This window comes from Neodiprion fabricii, chromosome 2 (assembly GCF_021155785.1).
Source record: "Neodiprion fabricii isolate iyNeoFabr1 chromosome 2, iyNeoFabr1.1, whole genome shotgun sequence".
Lineage (NCBI taxonomy): Eukaryota > Metazoa > Arthropoda > Insecta > Hymenoptera > Diprionidae > Neodiprion > Neodiprion fabricii.
Window position 1 is genome coordinate 8,749,543 of NC_060240.1, and position 24,820 is coordinate 8,774,362.

The following is a 24,820-nucleotide window of genomic DNA, read 5'->3' on the forward strand; positions in this document are numbered from 1 at the left end:
TTTGTTTGTAATAACTTTCGTGTATTCTGGAGTTCTCGAAGCACTGCAGGAAGTCGTGAAATATCTCTACGAAGAATCGCAATAACACGTTGAGGCAAACGAGAATTAATCGTTATTTGGTTTGTTTCCAATCTTTAAACTGTACAAATAAATTGTGCTTTTGATCTTCAATTAACAAAATATACATTTGACGTACATCTGAAAAAAATATTTCCACTCATGCAACGATTTTTCATTGATTTTCATGCCAATCAAGGAAGAATAAAAACATATGCTTAAATTAAATACAGAGCGAAATACGTTTTGTTGATTTCGATTTTTGAAATATTTTTTATGCGTTTTTGTTCAATAAAAAAAAAAATTGAAAAAAAAACCGCAAATATTTTTAGCTCTGCATATGCAGAACAAATTGCAAAGCACGAAACTTTGACGTAAAACTCAACGACGAAATCTATTTTAGACGGTTTAATTTTAGTTACCTTTGTATTGCAGGCTTCGCTTTAAATATTATTTATACTTATACATAATGTCTCGCCTCTTCTATTTCTTTCGCATCGGACGCATGCGATGGGTATAAATTTAGGTTTAATATGTATAACGACTTCAGCTTACCTCGGTCACAGCTTTTTTGTCGGCCACTTTAGCGCTCTGCAAAAGGCGAATTACGTTTTTAGCCCCCTCGACGACAGCCGCTTCGATCAAGAGCCGATGTCGCAGTTCCTCGACTCTCTCTTCCAGCGCTAATTCAAGGTTTGGCTCGTACTTATCTGTGTAAACAAAAATGCGAGATTTTTTATCGATTCGCATTATACAAAGAAACGCCACGCGAATTAGATAAATACATAGAGATTCGTCGCGTATACATTAAACTTGAAATTTTTTTTTACCATACCATTGTCGCAATGTGATATGTATAATATTAATTCGTAAAAATTTTGTTGCGGTGGAATTGCGATGATTTAATTGTTAAACACCTTTGTTTACCGCGACAATACAGACACGAAAGTTGAGAATTCTGACCCGGAGGAAGTGAAGAGGGCAAAAAAAAATATAAAAATAAAAAAATTTGCGCTTCTGTACGTTACTTTGCAACCCGATGTAATTGGCACATGCAATTTTCGCTCGGCAATAACAAAATAGATTATTACGCACGAGGCTCACTTACTGCGCAACAGTTATACATTATATATATATATGTATCTGTATACGACATATTTATAAGTTGAAACAATATAATAATATTATACATACAAAATTTCCGACTGTCACTTTCATTGAGAATTAATAACCCGTTTTACATTAGGTATACTATAAATATGACGAGACGTGAGGTTATTTTGTGTAGAAATGTTTAGTTAATATGTATGTATGTATGTATGTATGTATGTATGTATGTATGTATATATATATATATATATAATATTTCGAAATTCGATTTTGGCTTAATAAAAAAAAAAAATAATGTCTTTCTATCAAATTTTGTCTCAATTTTTACATTTGATAACGAATTATTTTATCATCTTTACCGCTTATCATTATTATCATTATTACTACAAAAATGTATAAACAGAATCACACGAGCAGATTGTGCGCATATTTTGTATATTACAGACGTGTCTTTTTCACCAAGGAAAGAAAGTGTGAAAAGACCTAATTATCCAACAGTTCCTCTGATTAAAGTAGAAAGAAGAGTAAATTTTTTTCCCAGTAGTATAAAGAGTAAAATGAAATTTTCCGGATAAGTTGCGGTGAATCATCATGGCGTCTGTAATTTCGTTGAAAATACGATTCAGTCGAAACGAAGATGTGCGTACATATATATGTCTGTGTGTGTGTGTTACAATATTTCCTCATCGTTAGATGACCTGCGTATTTAACATGTATGTATACATATTATATATTATATTATATTATATACCTATATTCACCGTAAAACGCGGCGCAGGGAACTTTGCGAAGTAATAATAGCCGTTGGTATATGAGAGATAAATATATGTACATATAATATACATCGTAAATAAGTTTAATGTCGACGACGGCAGGTATAAGGTGCGTATGCATACATATACACACATAGTCACGCATACGCACACATTTATATATACCTAAGCGAATAATCTCCCGGTATAATCGGACTGGATGATTTGGATTCAGGTTCTCAAGCGAAATGAAATGCGAAGCATAAGGCATATACGATGAACAAAGAGTCATTGACTCCGAGTAGAATCATGGATATACATACAGAGATACGTAAGTATGTATAATTATCATCTACTTGTTATCGGGGGTCAAGATCGTTAATCAAATCCGAATCGAAAATCGATCTGAAGCATGAAACTTGAATAACGAGTATACCCAACAATTTGCGAAGTATGCAGGTAGGCATTTAAAAGATCGATAAACCTACGATGTTTCTACGCAAATAATGATCTTCTCTACTTGTATACACATTAATTCAGATAAATTATACGATATTAGGTACGTATTTGTAATATTCCATCCTTTACGTATCTTTAATTTTTTCCGCACACCTGTAAATGTTCGATTCGTCTTTTTTTTTTTTGCACAGTGTCGAAAGAAACGAGAAAAAGCTTAAAACAGGACCGCTTCACGGAGTCCGGCGCCTAAACATTTCAGCCAACAGGTTTTACTTGTATAAATGTACTAACTATCCGCTATTATAGCGAGCGGGTAGATTCTTTTAAGTTTATATGCTGCCTAGATGGCACCGGAATTATTCTTATACATATAACGCAAAAACCGCGTTATTAAATAAATACAATGTATCAGGAGAAAATTGATATACATATTGTATGTATATAGGAATTACACGAGTATTAACAGCAATGATAATAAACATTGTAACGAACAATTATTATAATTAATTCTTATTCTTCGCCGTGAAGCATCAATTATGTACCATTTTTTTCCAATTTTTTTTTTTGTTACCTTTGCTGGCAGTATTTTCGCCGTTAGGTGCCGGCGAGTAGCCTCTCGTTCTCTGCTGTTTCCGGACCCGTCTCAGCTTCACAATGCGCATTCTTAAGAATTCGATTTTCGCCCTGGAATCGGCCAACATTTGCTGTGCCTCCTGCAACAACTTTTTGTCCCGATGACCGCTCGTCAAACTTTGTATCATATTTTCAGCCCCTTGTTTCACCTGTGGGAAAAGAATAAAATAAAAAGGTAATTGAAAGTCAGAATGAATTTTGAACGAATATATGTATATTAAATGTAGGTAATATACGAGAGCATAACAAGGAAGTAATAAAATCGTAAAGAAAAAACAATTTTTAGTGTACCGTTATTGTATAAAGTAACTATTATTTATAACAATCGTGTGCGGCGATAAATTTGAAACACTGCAGTAGATTCTATTTGAAATTTGTCGCTTTGTGTCCGCAGTGACTCGGTAAAATTGTCTTGTCGGGTACAATTGGGTGTAAAAAAAAGGAGTAAAAAAAAAAAAAAAAAGAGAAAAAAGAAAAAGAAAATGTGACCGGTCTTTTCTTCGGCTTGGTTTTCATTCTCGTGTTTCTTTTGCATCCACGTGCGACAATGCAGACACAGTGGATATAAACTCGCACGCCGCTTGTTCAGTTCTGTCTTTTCAGGTTTTTACAGTTAAGAGTCCGTTGCACTCGGGTTATACGTATAAAAACGTGTGCCCAGCGATGGCATAAGACGCCTAATTCGTGAAGCACAACATTTTTGCCCATAATTTTAAATTTTGATTTCAATAAAAGTATACAAAAAAAAAAAATTAAATAAATAAATAAAAATTAAGAGTATTAATGTTTGGATACCTTGAGCTCGATGTTCAATTGTTTTTCCAGTGATACGAGACGCAGATCGGTAAAAAGACCCTCCTGACTCGGCGACGATGAATCCATCGGCGACAAGGGTGTGTCTGAAATGAAAAAATGAAAGCAAACGGTTAGAATTAATAAACGATCCACGTTCTGTAAATTATAAAATGAAAAAGGAACGAAACTTGAACTATTAAAGAAAGAAAGAAGCGACAAAAAATAAATATCGATACGACTACTATGTACTATGTCGTTGATTAGTTTTCCTCAACATTCTAGATCATCTAGATCATTGATCAATATTTTCTGTCTCTTACTAGACTCAAGGAAGTTGGTGATTTAAAAACCAATTATTCTTTTGCTCAAAATTTACAAGATATTCGCATATATAATTGATTGTTCACATACTTATGAAATTTACGTATTTGTAAAATTGAGCGGTTACGTTTTTAACAGGAATGAATGTGGGTAAAAAAAAAAAAAGAAAAAAAAAGATCCGAAAATAAAACATCGATATTTATCTGCAGTTCTTGTTTACACTTTTAATGATCTTGGGTGATTCGTTAAATGAAAAAAAAAATCATACTGATTTTCGACTTAAATTTGTTGCAACATTGCACCCCGTAAATACGAGCGCCTATTACGGTGACGGATATCGGCTGCATGCAGTGTCCACGGTCTTATATACCGTGTGTCCATGAGGAAAGTGCGTAACTTACGCTCGTGCGTTAAGTCGTTCGAATTTTATTGGCTGAAAGTTACCGTCTGATTGAGCAGCTGAGGCAATACTAATCGCAACTGTCAGAAAATGTCCCTAGGAGCCCACCGTTACTCGGGAGAGGTTATGTTCGCAAGTTAGGCGCGAAGTTTTGGTAAAGTATTTTGTTAATAATGATTTCCGGATTACAGTAATAAATTGATCGTCGAAGGAATCCGACGATTTGATTGACATGATAAACGTGTGTCAGATTTATTTTACTTCGGATTAACTCCGAATCAACCAACTATTTTTCGTAACAACACCGACGGCAGTTGCAAACAGGTAACGGTGGATTCCTAGGGACATTATTTGACAGTTGCGATTGGTATTGCGTCGGCTGCTCAATCAGACGTTAACTGTCAGCCAATAAAATTCGAACGACTTAACGCACGCGCATAAGGTGCGCACTTTCCTCATGGACACACGGTATATGTATATACATATATGTATTCGACTGTGCCGAAGGGTATCTACTCTTATTGGTATAGTTTCGGTTAGTTAATGACGTCACCGCGACGCGTCGTTGGGATCAATGGAATGTGCGAGAGCGAATGAGACGGATTGCGTGCTTAAACGAGAAGAAGAGTTTCCTCTCTCCTCGCCAAACACTGTCGGTCCCTTTTCCACTCGTACGTTTGCCCGATCGTCGCGCTACGTTTAAATCGTGCCCTGAACTAATTGAGAGTAGATGCCCGCGACAAGAAACTAACCTCCGTAAACTCCGTCGGTAAAGAAGCGCATGGGAGACTTGTACGATAGGTATTGAAGAGGCAGGACAAAACCTTGCTGCTTTCACGCGAGGAGACCTCGAACTTGACTCACGGGACCGTAATAAAACGAAAAATTCCGTTCCTCGACTCGCACGCAATCTTATTTTCAGGGTTACTTCGAGCGTGAATTACGTACGTACGCTATATATATATATATACACATGTGAATACTTTTTTCCATGGGAAAGAACAACGCTGCGGGCTTTTATTCTCAGCTACGCGTAGCTGTAATATACATACCTATAGACAAGCTGTTTCACAGGTACGAAATTTTCACGTTAGGCATACTATACGTAACATTTTTTCTTTCACTTTATATTTATACAATTTAGCGTCGAAAAATAAAAAGAGTATTTATTACGTAGATAAGTTCAAACATTTTAATAAAATTTTTACAAGTTCACTGCATCAGGTACAAGTAAACGAGTTTTCATTTTAATAATTTCTTCTACCGTCACAGGATTTCTTTTCGTCTAAATGCAGATGATCATCTTAAGTTGAAAAATGTGTTCGACAATTTCGCTGTTAATCCTCACAAATTTACTGTACTATATTTTTGTTCATTCGCTTTATGACATAACTTGGAATTTCGAATAAAAAAAAAAAAAAATTGGATGTAAAAAATGTTTAATTTTAGGACATTGTTAGGTGATAACTTGGAACGATTTTGAGAGAGAGAATTTGCAACATCATGAAATATTTGCAGTACATTATTTGGAATTTAAGGAAATTTCGATCAAGATAATGACGGTTTTAGAAATTTCGAAAACGGTTGCAATTGTTGATCCAACATTTATAATATTTATAATATTGTAGCATATACGCCGAGAGCAAAATTTGCGAATGACTTCCACGAGGAAGAATTCAGCCATTTATGCACACGTAGACACGTCATAAGTATAAGAAAACGACCATGGCAAGCGTGCATCAGCGTATAGGCAACCCTTTCTTTTGCTCCGTACAGCTATAAACATTTGCAGAAAATCTCGTAGGTACAGATCTTATATTACGGCTACGGCGTTAACTGCTGCTTCGAGCAGAAAGAGACCACTTGTAAAAAAACACTGCAAATCGTGAGGCTGAAGTTAGTAACGTCAGAGTAACGATACATTGGAGGGGGTGGGGATTACTATTTTGAAATTTATAAATTTTGAAAATATGAGTTACTTTTGCCTTCTTATAATTTATTGCATTTCAGAGAATCCCAAAATTACGAAATAACGGGTTTTTCCGAAATACGAATCGTTGCAGTAACGTTATTAACTTCAGCCTCGTTGCAAATCCGTGTTTACGCCATTAATTAAGACGCGAGAAAAGAAGGATCAAGAGAAAGAGAGTCGGTTGGTTGCAATTTGGACAATAAACAAAAGTTAAAATTCAACTCCACAAACGACCGCGTAAGTACAATAGTACACTGACCTATAACACAGTGTTTACTCAACGTAATAATTGGAGTGAAAAATCAAATGATTATCTACGCGAATCAGAAGTAAACGAATACTTCATTCAATTTCCCTCTTCGACTTTGACTCCTCAACTTTTCCAATAATAATACGCCTATAATTGATTCGCCAAATTATATTATCGAAGGATTCTATTTTTATACAGTTTCAGAGTATAAAAACTTTCATCAAGTTTTAATTCTCTCTCTTATCGCAATCTTACAATACATATTACATATGTATATACACGTACTAAAAACATGACCGAACAGTAAATGTTACGATCTTGAAGTGCCGCGATTTCTGTGAATTTTGTTTTCCATCGCAACAGTTTTTTTTGTTTTTTTCTTTTTATATTAATTAATTCATTTATTTATTTTATTTTTCCTTCCTCAGTTTTTCGATTTTTTCGGGCAATAAATGGTTCGGGGATCCGTAAAAGAGTGGAGAAGAAGAAGGTCTTTGGCCCAGACGGTCGGATAAGTTTCTTAGGGTTTCTCCACATCGTTGAATAGGATAAACCAGCTGCGGTTAGTTTTTGCGTCACATTATATCTCTCGCAGTGTTTTATCCCCCCCTCCCCCCTTCTCTCACTCTCTCTCTCTCTCTCTCAACCATCTCACGAGAGACGAGAGTTACGCGAATCTCGATGACAAACGGGTTTTCGTATGCGAAAAAATTCCGGCGAGTGAGGTTCGCGGCACCCGACTCGACACACACACACACACACACACGAAAATACGATTGCGGTGTAACGTTCGAGAAACGCTTGGATCACGATCATCAAGTTTTATTATACCGCTTAGGTACGCTGATATATATTCATTTTCGGTATAATACACGTCAAGGTATAATATAAATCATACACCTATTCGCGGAATTTGGTGAAAAATTAATACACGCTGCATGTGTATTAATTTAGTAAATCGAGTGAGATTTTGAGTTGGATATTTTTTATTTTTTTTTTTACGTCATTCATTCTTTTCTTTTTCTCTTTAATTTCATTCCACTCGTCGAAAGGATCATTCTAAATTTCTAATTTTATGATGATTTTCACGTTCAAATTATTCAAAATCATATTCAAACTTGAAAGACGAGATGAGATATTGAGTGAAAAAGGCGGATACGTAATTTTTTGAACATGTTTCTTTTTTAACGTATCTATAAGTCAATACGAAAAGGAACATGTTTACGATTATTTTTTTTTTTTTTTTTGTAAAACTCATTTCGCGTTTCGATTTATATTGATCAAAAAAATTACGAGCAAGAAGCATTATACGAAAATTATATTATGACGTAACGACGTTAAATTAGAATAATAATTTTAAACAAATCATGAATTCTACTTCAAATTATACGTGTAGACTAAATACAAGAAATTAATTAAACGAATGTAGCAAACAGAAAATTTCAACATAAAATCTTATCCAGTTACAGAGACAATTCCCAATCTGGTTATATTTTCATTTATACATTATATACAGAAATTTTTTGTAAATATAGATACGCTAGAGTGATTAGAAAAAATCAATTCAAGGCCGAAAATCGCAACGGCTTGACAGAATCCGCACCGCGATTTCACCGACGTTCCAAATCCCCTCTTCTTCCCTGCTTTTTCTATTACACGTCATCCTGCACCGCCACCGGAAGTCGTGCAATCGGACAGATACATCATACCCATATACGCACATGCAGCGATCGCACCGAGACCGGATCTCTAATTCTATACAATAAAGCCTAATTATTGTATAACAACCCGTTACAGACATTCTGCATAGTTTATATAATACATACGTATAACATATGTATTTATAACACATCAGATATTTGCTGCAATTTGTACGATGAAAAATTAACGCGCCTGGCGATCGGAGAATTTGGTATTTTATGTCGTCGAAGTAACAGGATAAATGTGTGTTTTTTCCGAAGCATCATTTATCGCAAGTTGGCTCATATTTTTGTGACAATTTTCAACAATTTGTACAACTTCGTAAAAAAAAAAAAAAAAATTAGAATAGACGCACACATACAATACGGAAAGATAATTATGATCTCATCATCGGTGATTGGCTAATAATTTTAAGAAAATATCATAACGTGTATATTCGGAATTCATTTCTTTTAAACCTTTGAGTTACACATTATTGTGCTGAATCAATCTTTATATCGAGATAGTATTCTGTGGTTTTTGGGGTCGCTGATTAAATCGAATTTAAAAAATTCAAGACGGCGGATCCAATATGGCGGACGAAAAAACTTTACGCAGAGGTGTCCGGAGTCACCGATTGTATTCGCTATACTGAATTTTCAAAATCTGCTCTCAGATTCGTAATCAGTGATTTTTTTCAATCAATTTCTTTGTAACAATAATAATTTACATTATATCGCAATAATTACTCTCGAGTATTGAAAACCTATTAGTAAATACACTGTCAGAAACATCAAAAAAAAAAAAAAAAACCCGCAAGGAAATATATTGCAAAATTCTCTAAACATACAAAAAATGGTAATAAAATTGGTGGTAAGCTTACTTGCGGCTATGACTCAAAGGGTTAAATCGTGTTTCTTACATTTTCATTTATACTGCAAATATCGAGGTAACAAGTTAAGGTAATAAGATTTTGGGAATTCAATAAAATAATCCCGTCACGCCTCTCGGGCGGATCGGCGAGGAGCAAAAGTTCTCTGCACCGACTTGCATACCTTATTCCCTGCACGGCGTATAAATAACAAACTCGAAGAAACTGTGTCATGAATACAACGCACGTGCTCGAGTCGAGGAGCCATTATTATTACATAAATAGTTACCTACATGATTACATGCATGTTCGACTCTACGCAGCTTCACACAAGCTCCATTATCAAGTAACGTATAGTCTGTGATAATTAGCGACGGATGTGTTGCATAAATTTTTCTTTGAACAAAGATTCATCTTTTGCTTCTTAAAATCGGTAATTCTTTGATTTCTTTTTTTTATTTTATTTTTTTTTACTCCGAAAAGAATGAATAAATGAATGATCAGCTGCATTACACGCTTCTTCAGAATTATAAAACCGATCCAGGAAATTTATATGTTGAAAATTGTTGTTCTGTGAAAAAAATCGTTTCATATATATACATGTATGCCCTACATTACATAAAAACGCACAGATGGTTGCTCGTCATCGTTTCATTATTATCGGAAAGAGAAGTTGCGTAATTCGGATTGAGATAAGAGAAAGATGAATACACGTGAACTCGTAATGTGTGCAGTAATTTATCATCGTTCAAAACATACAACGTGACGATGACATTTATGTGTTGTGTCTACACTGTGGTTTTAGCAAAACTAGATCATATCGTCATGGATATTCTCGACATTGGTGGAGGAGGATGCCGATTTTGCAAATTTCGTGATAACAATTGAGAAAAATTAAGACAAATTTTTTTTTTTTGATTATTTTTTTTTAGTGCAGGATCTCAAAGTCTTGTTTTAATTATCCTCTACAATTATTCCGCGTTTTAAATGATGTGTGCATATAAAAAAAAAAGAACAGGTGATTTATTATTTATCCAAAGCGGTAACTGTATATATAAAATAAGAATAATCAGAATTGCACTTGGTATTTTGCTGCTTGCAGTTTCGTATTCCAACAGATTAAGGAAAATAATTCTTATAGACTGCGCGTTTATTTTAGATTTGATAATGAAATTGAATCCGCTTTTATTGTAAGTTGAAAGAATTTGATGCTTAATTGGGAGAAGAAATTCTTTGCTATTTAAATAATAAACAGTATATTAAGTAACGAAGATTGATAATTATTTGCTCGAAGCTAGTAAAAACGGTTAATTTAATTGAATCAATATAGAATTAACAGCGGTTGTATCAACCCCGTATCGAAGCTTGTTTCGTAAATACGTAGTTTTATAATATTTTACGAAAAATATTGCACAAAAGACAGGAAAAATTGTAAATCAAATCTCACATACAATTATAATAATAACGCATAATTCGATTGAAAAATGAGGGAAAATTTATCCACGAATGCGTACAATAATCGCTGCTTTATGATACAGGGGGAAAAAATTATTAATAATGATGGTGGGGACAATAATAAAAATTATAAACAATCGTTTCAGGTTAAATAAAACTGTAGGCTATGATAATTCGTCCGAAACTTGATTCGATTCGCCTGCAGCAGCAGAGTCCGGACTACGCAATAATTAACGGAAAGGGGTCGTCGGCGGATGTGACGTAATACCTGGACCACAAGGCGACACGGAAAGTGCACCAGCGGGAGGATGCATTTATTATACTGTACGTACAAGGGCGGCCACGCCTTGACCCCTTAAAATCGGCGACGAGAATTCTTGTGCATAATATGCGAATTGTTATTCAAGTATGAGAGGAAGTTTAATTGTAAATAAAAAAGGAAAAAAGAGAGAAATAAACAATTATATTGCGACTCGTAGAGTTAAATTCAAATCTGATATGTAGATATCACATATTTGAATGTCAATCTCATAATTGATGAAAAATTTTCCCAGCAAGATTTTTTTTTTTTTGGAATTTAAACATTTTGCACGATAAGATGATTTTCAATTTAAGAAATCCGAAATTTCAATAAAGAATGAATATCGAGGATGAAATTCTGATGAACAAACAATTTTTTCTTTTTCAAATTACTGGTGAAAAAAAATTTTCATAATGCACAATCGAAATTTTGCAGAAGAGAATTATTTGTCAGATTTCTTTCGACAGATTAATTTGACCGAGATAGAAAAACTAAAGACTTGGGAAAAAAAAATATTCAGTATTGACATGTCATCGCGTGGTGCTCAAAAAACACATCTTAAACCAACAGAATCGGTGTGATTTTTTTTTCTTCAGATTTTTAACAGTTTCTTTCTATGGGAATTGTTTTTGCGATTTTATTAAATAAATTTCACCAGCGGTTAAAGAAAGTCTGAAAAAAACTCGCCGGGACCCTTTTTGGTTTACAAGAACATGATACTAAAAAATGATCAAAATCGATGGGGGTGAGTTACGTGGGCTGCTAATTTGACGTGGAACGCCCCGTATAGTACATATGCATACAGCATGTGTATCAGGTATATCCATACACGTGAAAACATATCAACGCGATAATACGTACCTTACACAATTATCTCTACAGCAGGTATATAAATAAATATACTATACACACAACGCGAGTTCATAGCGTGAATCATTTGCAAAACACGTGTTTCCTTTCCGATATAATTGTGACGTAGACCTTTTTATCAGTCGGAAAAAATTCTCACATAGGACGATATTCAATCGACGATATTTATTATTATCCACCACGTATAATGTATAATAATTCTATACTGTTCAGCATGCAGATCTAGTTTCAATTTAGTACGATTTTGTAAAATTGATAATTTTGTTTTTTCTCTTTTGCATAATAGAATTTTCTTTATATATATAATATATGTATTAATTACGTAATTGACGTGAGTTCTTGATGCTCAATCGTATCACCGGATAGAATGACGTTTTGCAGTGTATTATGTCACGTGTAGCAGTAAAGTAACGTTTGCGTACCGAGGTCGTCGTAAATAAAAAAAAAAAAAAAAAGATTCGCACAACTAACGCAAACACTGTGCACTCGTCATTGTATTGCACAATGGATTATTATTATCCGTCCATCCACAAACGGACGACGACGTATGGCGTAATTAAAAAAAAGAATGTAATTAAAATAGATTTCTTTCAATCACGTAAACTTGAAGGAAAAAAAAAAAAAAAAAGATTCAATGAAACTTGAAGGATTCTAGCTGCTCGTGTGAATCCCTCGATTCATACCTGAGATGATGATCGAGAGGTATGGAATCAAAGTACCGTTCTCTGTGTGGCTGGTCTAGTCTGGTCCAACTCGACCCGAGGATAGTGGACCTAACCTAACTTGACCTAACTTAACCCTGATCAAATCTTACACGTACGTACGTATTTCATCACGTTTTCGTTCAAATGCGAAGCGAGAAGCGAACAGCCCGCGAAATTCATTCGTTCGCATTCCACCGACGAAGGCGAGAAAGATGGAATGATAAAAATAAAAAAAAAAAAAAAAAATTACCGGTAAGTGTATCTACGTCATTAGTAATTTCGCGAATGATTTTTATCCAGAGCTTTTTACTCTATTTTCATTTATTATTCGTACACGTGTAAAGATGTGTGACGCGTCATTTTTTTTTTTTTTTCATAATTTTAGCAATGTACCGTTGAAAATGTTTCATATTATTTGGTCTATAACAATATTTAGACAGTACAGGATTTAATACTTTTTGGTACCAAATTTCAGTCAGTTATAATGGTGATATTAAAATTATAAATGGAAAATCGATTTTCGAAATCTTCTCGGATATGTAATGAATGTATTCGGCATATGTATAAATAAGGAGCGGGATTGAAGTCCGGAATTTGAAAAGTTTCGAAAGCGCCGAATTCTGAATTATTTGGTGGTGAAACTTGAAGTGAAGTAATCAAACTTTTGCGAAACAACGAAGTTTCGAATGATCGGATAGCCGACGGCTCAAACTTGCAAGATTTCGAAAATTTAAGTTGCAACGAAACAAAATTCCGAAAATTAATTTTTCGACACAGTGAAATTCTGTAAGTTAAAATATACTCACACAGCGTAGTTTACTCAATGAGTGGGTGTAAAAAACCAGAAAAACCGAAAATCGGAATGACCAGGATTTCGAACGTAAAAATATGGAAAATCCAAAACAAAAGAAGATCAAAGTGGTTAAATTTCAGCAAGCCAAAAATTTACGGAACTGAAAATACTGAAAATCTTCGATAATTCGGAGTTTCGATAGTTCAGATTAAAATATTTTCTCATTTTCGCACTTTCGGAACTTTGAGCGTCGGGTTTCGGATCATTCGAAACTTCCGACGTTTGGTCAGTTCGATTTTTTTACTTTAAAGTTTCGCAACAAAAAAATGCGGAACTTGGCGCTGTCGGAACTTTTCAAATTCGGAATTTCAACCCCGCCTCATAAATTTATAAAACTACTCATAAAAAATGCCAAAATATTTATGCTCCTTTCTCGTTTTATTTCTTACTATTTACAGCTTCGAGCTTTGAGCACAAGTTTAGAAATTTATTACACGTAATTAATACACAATATCGTAATATTATATGCAAAAGAAGGAACGGGTTATTGCTCCTCCCATATATAATAATAATCTTCGACCGTGATCATTTATCCTGTGACGAGATCCGGTATAATAAACGACATTTATACGTTCGATAATTTGCAAAACGCGGGATAGCTAATTAATTAAAATAATTAATCGACCACCTATAATAAACTATGTATACTCATACAACGAATATGCAGCATATCGTATATACGTAATGTCGCTGATAATACACGATTCCTGACGAATAATAACAATAGGAAAAACAAAAACTTGTTCGTTCATCCGTCGTATTTTCATACGTACGCACGTATATCGATATCTGGATATCTTCCTGTTATACGAGACCGACGTCGCACCTTTTCCGGCATTTATGACCAGTCATGCGTTTAGTTTTAGGTCGGAGCATATGGCCAAACACAAAAATAGACAGACGCGTAGAAATATGTTACATATATGTATATATAAATAACATCAGTGTGCAACGCTGTGGTATTGCTTTGAAAATTATTCAACGGTGTATAAAATCATCGGGAGTTCTTTTCACCCTGCGTATCACGTGACGTGACGACAAGAGTGACGGGGGAAAAAATTTTTTTAGTATTCGTATGTATGCAGAATAATGTCGATGAAAGAATCGGTAATTTTCGCACAGAATCTCATATTTCAAGTTATTCCACTATTTCGGATCAAAAGAACTAGTCGCGTAACTAACCGATAGTAAAATCTATATGATTATACGATTGGAAGTCTGTAGCTCAGTAGAATATAATTCAATGAAAACCGACCCTCGAACTGACCTCATTATTACACATTCTTAAATAAGAAAATGGAAAAACAAAAAGAAAATGAAATGCGACTCGTTACGATTATCTTGTCAGTAAACCACTGATAATATTAATAGATTTTCTGTTATTGAAACGTCCGGTTTAGTCGCCTTATCGCCTCGTTGTGATATGCCGCATAAATGTGATATATATATATATAATTACAATTAGTGTAAAAAGCTTTTTTCTCCAACGACTGTAGCGTGATTTTGAGATTCGGAAAACTCTCGCTACCATAAATCGATCCAGAATTTTCAATCATACGAGAGAAAAATGATAAAGTCGTATATGTATAAACCGTTTTTCAAATTTTGTTTTTTCTGAACGATAAAACAGCGTCAAACTTTGAGAAATTGTAGGATCGATGATCAGAACGAAAAACGTGAGATAAAAAAAAATAAATAAAAAATCAACTGTAAAAATTTTACAATATGTTTCGACAAATTTTACGAACTTGGGTTAAAGACTGCGAAATAAAAATGGCAAAAACTTTCGTTATTTTCCCAAGAATTTGTAATGATTAAATTTTCTCTGGAGGTTGAACAAAAGAAAAGAAAAAAAAATGTTGAACGCGATTCGCTTAAATTGTGTATGCATATTACATATGTATACGTTGTTTTACTCGATCGTTACTCCGAAATTATTTCCTTGAATTTCAACAAACAATTTCTCGAGAGTATACATTAGGACATTATAATTGAAAGGTTCAAGTTTAATATATATATATATATATATATATATATATATATATATATATATATATATATATATGTGTGTGTGTGTATGTATATAAATATATACACAGTGTAAGCGATCTCTTTAAATAAACAAGCGTATCCGCAAATGTACACTTTCTATTTCTCTCTCTCCCCCTCTGCCTCTTTTTCCGTCCTTCTTCATCGCGTCGTCGTTGCAGATTGCCGTCGCGACTCGAGTAACGAGAAGAAGCTAACGTCTAAATCCTGCAGACCGAGTGGCCGTTAATCCCGAAGACAAATCGCAATCAAAGTCTCTAAAGAGAAGGAGAGGGGAAGATGAGAAATAAAGGAGATTCGAATTGCACGCAGCATCCGAGCCGGTGATACGGATTCAGAAACGGGTATGTCCAATATGGGGTGACACGGGCGTCTCTCGTCGCGAGAACATGGCGTGGATATAAATAGAAAACGGCGGACGAAGGAGCCACTTACTTTTAATTCAACCACTCGGTGAGCTCTCTGCGCGTAAATCTGCACGAATACAAACCGGGACAATCTCTTGATACTTGAAAATCAACCGCGCATGCGCCAAATGATTAAATCTCATTGGTCGGCGAAATCTTCCAGCAGCGATATTCTTGTCCGCGATGCAGGCGGGCCAACCTACGAAAAATGTGTACGTTTGAATTTTCAAAGAGCGTAAGCGTCAAGTTCCGACCGTTCTTTGAAGAATCAACTTTCCGAACCGATAGCAAATGCTTCCCAAACCTTTCCGAGTCGCTGCCTCAATTATTTGAGATTCTAACCTCGAAATGTCGTATCAATTACATCGCAATCGGAAACAGTTTGACAGCTGAAAACTCGGGATGGCCAGCCTGTACGATCTGACGATAAAACTCGCGCATGCGCGGTTCATTTTCAAGTTTCAAGAGATTGTCCCGATTGAAACGCATTCAAATTTCATTCATATTATTTTTACTAATGTACAAGCAACGTCATTCTCTCGCTCTCTGTTCGTTCGTGCGTGCAGATTCTTTTTTAGCCAACAAAAACAGCGCTGATTTTAATAAATTTTTTCAAAAACATACGATGCCAATTATTTTACTCCATATTATGATTATTCATTACGGTATAATTGAAGAAATTCGATGATTAAACAAACTTTTTAAAAATCGTAGATAACGGATGTTTACGAATTTGATAATATTTTTCAATCGGTGTTATTCACATCGTAATTTGCACGTGTTTGAAAATCGCACCCGTATAAATAGCAATTCTAAGTCTACAAGGGGTCCGTACATAATAACAACAACAACAATGTACGAGCTATGTATAAATATTGTACACAAAACAAGAATAATTGAGAAATAAACGAGCGCGGTTCTTCTCTCTCTTTTTTTTTATAACATACAACTGCAATTCCCGTTACTAATCACTGCTAATTATTATTTCAAATTGTTGTTATTGTTGTTGTTATTATTACTATTATTATTATCATACCGCTGCAGCCACATGAGAGAATCTTTTTTCTCGCTGGCATGAACGTTGAAAGTTGAAACCGTCCGACAAGTTTAATAAGGCAATCAGACAACGCGACATCAATTTCACTACTTCTCGCATACATGCATACGTATGCATATATATATGTATGTATACCTATATATTTATAATCACGTGTATGCACACGAGCGAAATTTTTATTGCCGGCAATGATTTATTTGTACATACAGTGCCGGCCGAAAGTTTCGGTACACAAGTCGAAATTTCTTGCCGCACTAAAATTTAAGATAGCGGATTCAAAAATGAAGATAATAAAACGTTTGAAACGGCGTTTTTAAAGAAGACAAATTTACGTTCATTTTGCATTTTTAGAAAAATTAAAAAAAATTTTTTTTGCCCCTATTTGTATTTTTGAACATGGCCGTTTTTCGACTACTTTTTAGCAGCAGGAAATCAACTCCGAACCTTAGGGAAAAAATTTCCGTCGGTTTTTTATATCGTAAACGTAAAATGGATGTGAAAGCCTACATTTTCGTTTTCTATAAAGTTTCGTACTACTTTTTATCGCCCCAATATTGTATTGTTAGCTAAAAAAAGGACATTGAAAAGAATACGAATCGTAAGTGTATAAAGATCATAAGCGTCGTCTGCAGTTTTACGGATGCACGTATATAATTAGAAGAGCTTTTATAAACACAAAATCGTGTGAACGGAAAGACGTTAAATCACGCGAAATCGAGAGCTGTTTGATGGTTTAGAAACTGGATTCGATTGTTTGAAGGAGAAAAAATAAAAGTAATTTTTTTAAAAATCCATTCTCTAGTTATGTTCGAATTAGAACACTTTAATTGCCCAAAGGCGTAAAAAAAAATAACGCAACCTATAAGCCGGATGTTTACGAAAAAAAGGAAAGAAAAAAAAAAAAAAACACATAGTAGATAAAACGGATATTATACGTATACGTGTACCTATACAACTGTCTCGGATCAATGAGTGAAAATTATTTTTATCTTCTCTTAAATAATACGAATTCTTCGAAAGATGCCAAACTCTTGACTTATTGTCGAATTTCTCAAGGATTTTATCTTTCTATTTTTTTTTTTTTTTTTTTATCAAATGTCTTAATTTCGCAACAAGTTGCAGCTTTTTTTTTGTCAACTGTCACTTCAATTATGCAGCCTCACTGTTCTTTTATAAAAACTAACATTTATTTTTCATTTTTATAATTCACTAAATCACCGTGAAAAATTGTAGAATTTCTAACGCGTAGGCTTTTCTTTCTATTCGGTTTTGACTTCCGACCAACTTGTTTAAATTCTTACAGCAATTTTTGGTGCTTGTTTTTTTTTTTTTTGTTTTTGTAAAAATAAAACCGCTATCAAACATATCATGACCATCGATATAACTGAAGTTGAAATGGCGGAAAAGAGAGGACATAAAATTAGAATTCTTCTTTGTAGGTACTTAAACTTTTTTTTCACTGTTCAGTCTGTCAATTTCGCGACCCGAATTGACTCGATAAAAATTAGATGACAGATCGGTTAGCAAAATAAAAATCTTGAAAAACATCAAAAGGAGTTGTCTCGATTGATGTGCAAGGCGGCATATCGCAATCTTGGTAAATATAAATTTTATAACACGAGATGCTTATTCTCCAAAGCTTTTCCGCACCTGTTCCAGTCTCTCAAATATTAAATTTCATGAAAAATGACGAGAAATCAAATCATCTAAAACTTATTGACGACTCACCTTGACCATTGCAGTGATTTAATTGAGGCGACGAAGGCTGTCCTTGGGTCAGAATAATTTGGCTTTCGAGCTCTTGAAGTTCGACTTGAAGTTCGCTCAGCTTGTTATTCGCCTGTTTCACGAGCGTCGCAACGTGCGCTAAAGCCTTTCGATCCGTAGCCACTAATCGTAAATTTTCCGCACCGGCTTTGATTTTCAGTTCCTAAGGTACGGTGAAAAAAAATAAAAATAAATAAATAAATAAATAAACAAATTACGTACACAATTTAAAATATTTTGCCTGCAGGTGAATGTATTGTACCATACGTAAGAAAATAAATAACAAATGGAAAAAAGTTGAAGTACGGTTTGTAATTTCTTCCGAGAGAAATAAGGGTGTGAAATTTTTTTTGAAGGTTTAACTACAATAACATATGTATTGGATAATTGGAAAGAAAAAAAAAAAAAAAGCTCTCTAGTCTTCCACACTTCCGTTCAAGTTATTTCCAACCCGCGGATTATTCTCTATTTATTTAACTTTCCTATTTGGTTTTGGAAATTTTCCAGACGCTATTAACGCTCGGTGTTGGTTTAAAAAATTCTTACTTTTCGTATCTCCCTACGAATGTGTTCCCGGAGTTCATCGAGCCGTGCTGGAAGCGGCATTTGGTCGCTGCCGCCGACTCCGTATTTGTGGGACAACTCGAAGAGTACTGGATGGCTGATGTAGTCACCCTGTGAAATATAATTGCACATTACAAAAGAGACAGAGATTTCATTTCCATCAATCAACACGAGAATTTCAAGTTACAGCAGCAAAAAGATGTATAAAATTCCATGAATTGAAAATACTCGCAGTTAATTATATAAACAAGTTTATTTGAAACGAAGTGAGTGGAAGAAGAAAAAAAAAAAATTATTTCCATATGCCAGTGAACAGACGTATTCCTTCAAATCGATGAATCATCTGCTAAGGAACATTATTTGAAATTATGATATTGTTTCGAAAGAAAAGATATTGAAAATCGGGAAGAAATCAATTATTAGTGAATATTTCAATTTTTTTAAATACACGCACACACACACCGACACGGATAAACGAACGAATTTTACGAATTAGAGGAAATTTAATCGGTATACGGAATAAAGTAAGTAATATTCAATTATTACAACGCGATATTTTTTACGTAAAATGCGAACCTACCATGCAACCTGTCGGATTAAAACAAGCGGACCAAATGGATTTCCTTCTCGGCATTTCATAAAGAAAAAAAATCGTTCACACCTGCAGCGTTGAGTTTGTATTATCAAAATTGTACTTTAAAAAGTGTTAATTCACAAGATGCTCAGATTGCCTCATCGTAATAATCACCGAATACACCGAAACCGTGTAAATATATAACATTATTACACATGAATATAAATATCACGGACTGCGCGCGTATAATAAACGAATACGACATGAACTACTTATGACGTCACTCTACAATAAGTATCCAATAACGCCGAGTGTCCTACTTAGTCAGGCACTCGGGTGTAAAACGCGGAGAGTGTATAAATTAAGGAATATTATCATTATTATTAATTTACATCTGTACTCTGGAGCGAAAAAAACGAATACGCGAAAGAAAAAGAAAAAAAAAAGGAAAAAAAAAAGAAAAAAGCGGCGCGAGAGACTTTTCGAAAAAATAACATTCACCGGGAGAGTTTTGCCGAGGCGGGTGCGTGTAACACTGTTAGGTAGTTGGGTATAAAATAACAGGAGACACCATGAAGCACCGCCGAGACGACCCAGCTTTGAAACTCGCGCACGACCCGCGATTCGGTGAAAAGATAAGGTTTTATCTGTTATCAGGGACCTCAGATAACACAGGGATTCTCATTTCGGCATATTAAGTAACGTTCAATGTATTTGTAATCACAAAACATGACTTAAATCAATGAGATGTTTGATCAATCCGAATCCACCGATAAGCACGGGTCAATTAGGGTATAAAGACCGATTGATTATAAATAGTTTTACCGTCATTGCTGTGCGCGGCGGTTTAATTAAAAATAACAACAACAACAGCAATAATAATAACAAAAATGACAACAATATGCTTTTATAACCAGCAGAATAAAATGCACGTAGTTGCAAAAATTGCACACGCTCCCACATTTCGCGTTACGTTTAGTCGGTCTAATCGCGAAGCTCTATAATGGGAGCCGATAATCGGCGTATAAACTTCTTCGAGAAAAGAAGGAGGAGGAAAGAATGATGATGACGATGATGATGTTGATGATGCCGGCACGCGAAGGTGACGCGTTCGTCGCGGCGATGACGAAATCCTCTTAAAACTATATAATTTCGAAGCGGTGATAATGAATATAGTAAATATTAAATAATGTCCTCCGCAGAATACCTTTTAAAAATCAAAACCACAATTTCGTATCGTATTTTTCGATTACACGGAGTCGTCGATAATTAGGTATTTTCATGCAGTTGTTACGGGTGATAAAATGTTTCGTTTATTTAAATATTAACCCTTTGCGTCAGGGTGGTAAGTATTCTTATCATCAATTTTATCGTCAATTTTTTTTTGTATATTCAGAGAACTTTTGAACATATTTCTTTGCGGTTCTTTTGCTATTTCTAATAGTATACTACTAGATTTTCAATACTTCAGAGTAAGTATTTCGATATATTGTTGATTGTTATGGTTAGAAACAAATTTATTGAAAAAAATCGTGAAAATTGAAGGTCTGATTCGTTTCCGAGAAAGTTACCCCTCTACGCATGTACATGTTTAACATTAACAATTATAAGACTTCAGGGTCGCTGATAACGAATCTGAGATCGGATTTAAAAAACTCAATATGGCGGACGAAAATTTCAAATCTCATCGAATACGGAGAAAAAAAATTCTGTTCGGGGGTCTTTGGATTCGCTGATTATGAATCTGAAATCAGAGTTTAAAAATTCAGTATGGCAAACGCAATCAGTGACCCCGAAAACCCCTGCATAGAGTTTGTTGACCGTATTCTATCAAATTTGAAATTTTCATCCACCATATTGGATCCGTAATCTTGAATTTTTTAAATTTGATCTCAGATTTGTAATCAGCGACCCCCAAAACCACTGCAATACTATCTTGTTATAAGAGTAGACTCAGCACAATAATGTGTGACTTACAATCAAAGGGTTAATTAACTTCTGCTTAATCGTTCTTCAAAGTTATCTAAAATCCATTCGCAAACGAAATCATATCGTATTCATAAATGGTTAATAATCGATAACAATGTTGAGGATGGAAACAATTGAAAAAAGAACAAACAAAACAACGACGCGATTTTTTCCGCAGCAATTAGCAGCTCAACTTTTTTTAATTAACCTTCCGCGCGGTGAGTTTGAAATTTGCTAACCGCGTGCGCAAAGAAAGAGAGAAATTCTTTCGACAAAATTAGACCCAACAAAACTTTACATGGCTTATCCTCCTTTTGTTGTAACGGTTTTATTAATTTTTTTCACCAGACTCGACACTGTTCAGAAGGTAAAAAAATAGAAGTAGATATACCGACGACGATAATTATTAATAATAATAATAACAAAAGTAATAACAATAGTAGTATAAGTACATTCGGACATGTGAAAATTCACCTCGTTTTAGAGAACACAAAGCGACGGTTGGTTAAATCTGTACTAAAATTAAACTGTCGACGACTGCATGGCGAAGAGAGAGAGAGCGTGAGAGAGAGAGAGATGCAAGCGCGTAGTTTTCGAGAGTTGAGTTCTCTCCTCTCTTCTCATCTCATCGCCGCCCGAGTTACACGCTTCTACACCGTATTTAATGCCAATCTACTACGTCTATGCTGCGTATAGAAATGTGAGAACTGGGGCAATGGTCGTTGCTGTCGGCTTTTCACAATCATCTGTAGTGTGCATAAACTCGACACTGTAACGGAGTGAAAACTATCCGCAGTATGCAAACTCCCAGTATTATTAACATAATGTAGCATTCAATTTATCGACAATAGCACTGCATATACGGAAAACGCCGAGAGTTATAATAATAACAACAACAATAAGAAATTCAACATTCGAGCGAATTGCAAAACGATTTTCACCGACCGTATGTATGATATATATGGATTTTCATTTCATTTACGCCAACGGATTTCAACAAGGATATTTTACATAATTCTTAGGCGTTCGGCGGCGATGAATCGGGTAAACAATTAATTGCGGTAAAAATACACGGGTAATTATACAGACATATAGACTCACGGTTATTTTTTTCATGAATTTTCATGCACGCCTAATGATGCTCGAACATCAATTAAACTTGTCATACAAGCACGTGTTTACAGGTATGTATACAATAATGATGATAATACTGGCGTGAGTCACTTTACGCAACGCTGGTTTGTAAGTTCGATGGGTAATCGGATTTGGAAGAGAGAGAGAGAGAGAGAGAAAAAAAACAAACGTACTATAATTCAATTAAGAGCAAACTTATTGTTGCGTTACGTAAAATTGCCAGACAAATCGCGTGTATGTGTGTTTTTGAATGTGTATGTAGTTTGTGTTCAATAAGCCTACTATATTACGATTATGATGTACAGGATTTGATATTATATACACTGAGAAAAATTTCATTTGTTACAGTAACTAGAAAAATTCCGTAAAACAGGTATTGTTAAAAAAAACTGTTTGAATATTGTTGGAATTACGAAAAACGAGGTACGCAAAATCGGTTTCTGAGGTTTACTCTACTTTTTTAGTTAAACAAGGCTTTAACGTCAATTCATTCTTGCACGAGCGTTAAATTTTCGGAAAAGTGATAGGAAAATATAGTAACAGTGATCGTAACGAGAAAGAATAGTAACGGATACCAGACTTTCCGGCAACAGCTAGAAAACTAATTTTCATTTTCTACCTAGAACTATATTTTTCGATTGTGGTAAAAAATGAAAATAGTTAGGGACTGAGCGATAACTGGAACTAAAAATTTCTCTCAGTGTATATATGTATAAGAGTGTTTAAAATAATTTTTCTTTCCTCCGATGCACGATTTCAACAACAGCAACGGCCTGTATGTTTTTTCATTACAAATTGAGGGAGACAAAAATTATCCCGTCGTTGAACCGTATGTTTCGTGTTACCGAAACACTTTGTTAAAGGGTCATATCAAATACTGGATTGAGACCGAAAGAGTTTGAAACCAAAGACAGAAAACAAAGAATTTCATTGGGTGAGATTGTTTCAAATACCGCTCCAAGACATTTCGTCAGATAACAAAAATTGTGAGGTTGAGACATTATTTAAAAACAGATGTATTTATACTCTGTGACTAAAATCACAAGGGCGGATGTGCCAAAAATCGAGATCTGCAACAAAAGCGCATATATCAATATGACCATTGTATAAAAAGTCGCGTGAAAGTAAAAGGTTTGTACAACTTTTCAATTGTAGTCAAATGTAAAAATAACTAAAACATGGGTCATACGCTTTTTTGTGATTTTAGTCAGGTGTGCCTTACGCCCTTATAATTCTACGATTTTTGCGAATCTTTGAGCCATAGTGGTTAAGTATCCCATCCGTTTTTTAAACATTTAGACAACTTCTCAGTTATGAATCTGAAGTAAGATGTTCAAAATTCAAGATGGCGTATCTAATATTAACTATATGGATCCACCATTTTCAATTTTGGTAATTAGACTTCGAACTCGTCATAAGCGACCCAAAGAACCCCTGGGCTCAGATTTTTGTGTAATTCAAGTCATTTAAAAAAATTTAATTCTTCATATTGGATCCGCTATTTTGAAATTTCCGAACCCGAAATCAGATTCGTGATAAGCAGCCCTAAAATCCCTAACAAAACTATATCGTTACAATAGTTTACTCCGAACAATAATGCATGACTACAAGGATTGATCATCCGTCGAGACGCATACGCTCATATCCCCTTTTGTTATTCAAATTCCAGAAGGGCGTAAAATGACGCACACGCCCTTTCGATTCTAGTCACGCGATGTGACTTATACGTCTCGCGTGTCGTTGGAGCAGCAAAGACGAGTGGCCGTGTCTCAAGTGGCGGCAAAAAATGATGTGAGAGGAAAACAAATCAATGAGAA

The 24,820-nt window shown here is 34.7% G+C and overlaps 1 protein-coding gene across 4 annotated transcripts in view; it reads right to left on the reverse strand.

Moving 5' to 3' along the window:
* Positions 1–24,820, reverse strand: part of LOC124176515 (serine/threonine-protein kinase N) — a 40,081-nt gene that overhangs the window by 13,243 nt on the left and 2,018 nt on the right. For 3 of the 4 annotated variants that reach the window (XM_046557908.1, XM_046557907.1, XM_046557906.1), the window contains exons 2-6: positions 19,310–19,438; positions 18,725–18,926; positions 3,807–3,910; positions 2,950–3,160; positions 613–767 (exon numbers count right to left, since the gene is read on the reverse strand). In XM_046557908.1, coding sequence (XP_046413864.1) covers positions 613–767; positions 2,950–3,160; positions 3,807–3,910; positions 18,725–18,926; positions 19,310–19,438 — 801 coding nt within the window. Of the gene's footprint in view, positions 1–612; positions 768–2,949; positions 3,161–3,806; positions 3,911–18,724; positions 18,927–19,309; positions 19,439–24,820 lie in introns of those variants that run through there. The other variant, XM_046557909.1, reaches the window with a different exon arrangement.